General features: G+C 28.1%; 1 protein-coding gene across 1 annotated transcript; it reads left to right on the forward strand.

The window, feature by feature from the left end:
* The first annotated feature begins 504 nt into the window (after positions 1-504).
* Positions 505-2,120, forward strand: LOC100165586 (CCR4-NOT transcription complex subunit 7-like). The gene is given in 3 exon segments (XM_008189557.3): positions 505-1,274; positions 1,340-1,574; positions 1,576-2,120. Coding segments are annotated over 3 exon segments (1,152 nt in total). The 5' UTR covers positions 505-612; the 3' UTR covers positions 1,831-2,120.
* The last annotated feature ends 680 nt before the right edge of the window (positions 2,121-2,800 follow it).

Genomic DNA, 2,800 nt, shown 5'->3' on the forward strand with positions numbered 1-2,800 from the left:
ATTATACAAATTTAAGATCTAAAAACAAATGACAATATTGTCTAAATTATTCAGAAATACAATTTTAGTTAAAACTTTCAATTTGATTAATTAAATTAAATATTATATAAGAAATATATTTTTCTTATATATTCTAATAGGTTTATGGGGATGTATATTTATTAAATGAGTATTTAGTAACAATAAAATGTAAATTAATATAAAGAACAATTAATTATAGGTATATATTATAAAAAAAATTAAATAAATAATAAATATTGAATGTTATCATTTTTAAAGTCTAATGATAAATATTCACTATTTATTTATTTATTACCTCAAGGAGATAAGGTCCCCACTGAACAATTTATAGATTTAATATCTATAATCATTAAAACAACGTTTAAATTATTTGCATTAATTTTATAATAGAAAATTATTGACTTAAAATGGTCTATTATAAAAAAATAATATCATGCTATAAATTTTTATGAAGTTAATTCATTTATTATTTTAATAATATAATGTCAATACTGAAGACCTATTATTTTTATCTTTCAGTTCAAGGTAGTGAAATTGCCTGTGATCATTAAACTTTGAGCTTATTCACTGAACAATATCCAAGCATTCCCAATGAAAAGTGTAGCTGTTGATGGTACATCAGATAATTTACGTCAGTTAAACACCACTTGGGGAAAAAGTAGAGGTGAACAACAAACAGAGTTGAGTGCAGACGCACGGAACACAGTACGAAGAACATTGTTTGTTGAGCCGACCGCTAAATTAGAAAGCGATGATAACATTTTAACGGATGCCAACGAAAAAAATCCTAAGTGGCTATCGTACGTATTACAAAGGTTAAGTGAAGATACAAAAACTATGCCTGGTAATAGTCAAACACCACCAGCCAAAGAGGTAAAAGAGAGAGAGCCGGAAGTACAAACTGGAGTTGGACCTGATTGTGGTATAAAGGACGTTTGGGCTCATAATTTAGAAGAAGAGTTTACGTCAATACGAAAACTTTTACCAAAATATTGTTATGTGGCTATGGATACAGAATTCCCAGGTGTTGTAGCCCGACCTATTGGCGATTTTAAAACAACTGCTGATTATCTGTACCAATTGTTGCGGTGTAATGTCGATCTGTTAAGGATCATTCAATTGGGGCTTTCATTTTTCGACGAAGATGGTAAAACTCCCACTGGTCCATATACTACTTGGCAATTCAATTTTAAATTCAATTTGTCAGAAGATATGTATGCCCAAGACAGTATTGAGTTATTGACAAATTCCAGGTAATAGTAGATTTCTATATTTGTTGTGATTAGCATAATACAATTAAATTTTCTTTATTTTTTAGAATACAATTTAAGAAGCATGAAGAGAACGGAATCGAACCTTTAGTTTTCGCTGAATGCATAATCACATCTGGTTTGGTATTGATGGATAATATAAAATGGATGACATTCCACAGCAGTTTTGATTTTGGCTACTTAGTCAAGGTGTTGACTGATGAAAAATTGCCACAAGAGGAGTCAGATTTTTTTGATATGTTCTCTCTATACTTTCCTTGTGTGTATGACATCAAGTATCTCGATGAAGAGTTGCAAAAATTTGAAGGGTGGTCTACAAGAAGTTGCAGATCAATTGGAACTGAAGCGGATTGGACCACAACACCAGGCTGGTAGCGATTCTCTACTTACAGGCATGGCTTTTTTTAAAATCAGGGACATGTATTTTGAAGGAATGATTGACAGCAAGAAATATTGTGGTCATTTGTATGGCTTGGGCATTACCACATTGAACAATGGCCAAATTCGGTATGATAATAATGAAGGGCCACCCAATTAAATATACCAGAAATACATTATTAATATAATAAATATATTATTTCCAATGATCGTACAGTTGTTTACCACTGATGAATGGTACCAACTATACATTTTGACTTAAAGAAACAAATTTAAAAAAAATTATATGCCTCGGGTGTAATTTTTCTCTTCTCAATTTATTTATTCTGTGTAAAATTTTGTTTGCCAACTGTGAATGAAATTAGAAAATGATAGAATTAAATGTAGTTTAGAATTATTATGTTAAGAAAAAAAATAATTAAAGAAAAAAAATGGTCTTTATAATAATAATTGTTGTGTAATTTTTTTATATTATTTTTTTTTCTTTTAAGACAACTGATCCATATGCTTTTTGATTTAAGATATTTTTGTTATATATTTAAAACAACTTAAAAGCATGCACATTACAGTTTTAATTGTTTTGTGAAGTGTGGAGTTTGGTCCAATGGAATTCAGGACCTTTAAATGAACTATCTATATTTCATTTTCTGGTACCTGTAAACAGATTAATAAACCATTTTATTAAATGAGTAATATTATGTCTATAAATGTTATGTTAGTATCTGAACATGAAAGAGTAGATTATGTTCATTGTAGATCATGAGAATATGGCATGTATACCACAAGTCCACAACCTTCACATTATTGTATGCAAACATAATTTATTTTCAATCTTTTGTGGTAAAATATTTGATTGTTAATAACTAGAGAGAATTTAATAACTTGATAGTGATAGGGCATGAGTATGGAACAAGTTTAGGAAGTTAGTACTTCTAATAATTTACATTTGTGTTTCTATCAATAGACTTAACTTTTTAATAATATTTTAGGATAATTTTTAGTGTTCTATTATTTGAAAATGTTAAGTACAATTTTTTAAGAAGTACAAAATCGAATGTTTATATTAATTTTAACAAAAAATATTAAATTAATTAATTTAATAATTATAAATAATCAACATGGAAACAATC

Source organism: Acyrthosiphon pisum, chromosome A1 (genome assembly GCF_005508785.2).
Source record: "Acyrthosiphon pisum isolate AL4f chromosome A1, pea_aphid_22Mar2018_4r6ur, whole genome shotgun sequence".
In the NCBI taxonomy this organism is placed as follows: domain Eukaryota; kingdom Metazoa; phylum Arthropoda; class Insecta; order Hemiptera; family Aphididae; genus Acyrthosiphon; species Acyrthosiphon pisum.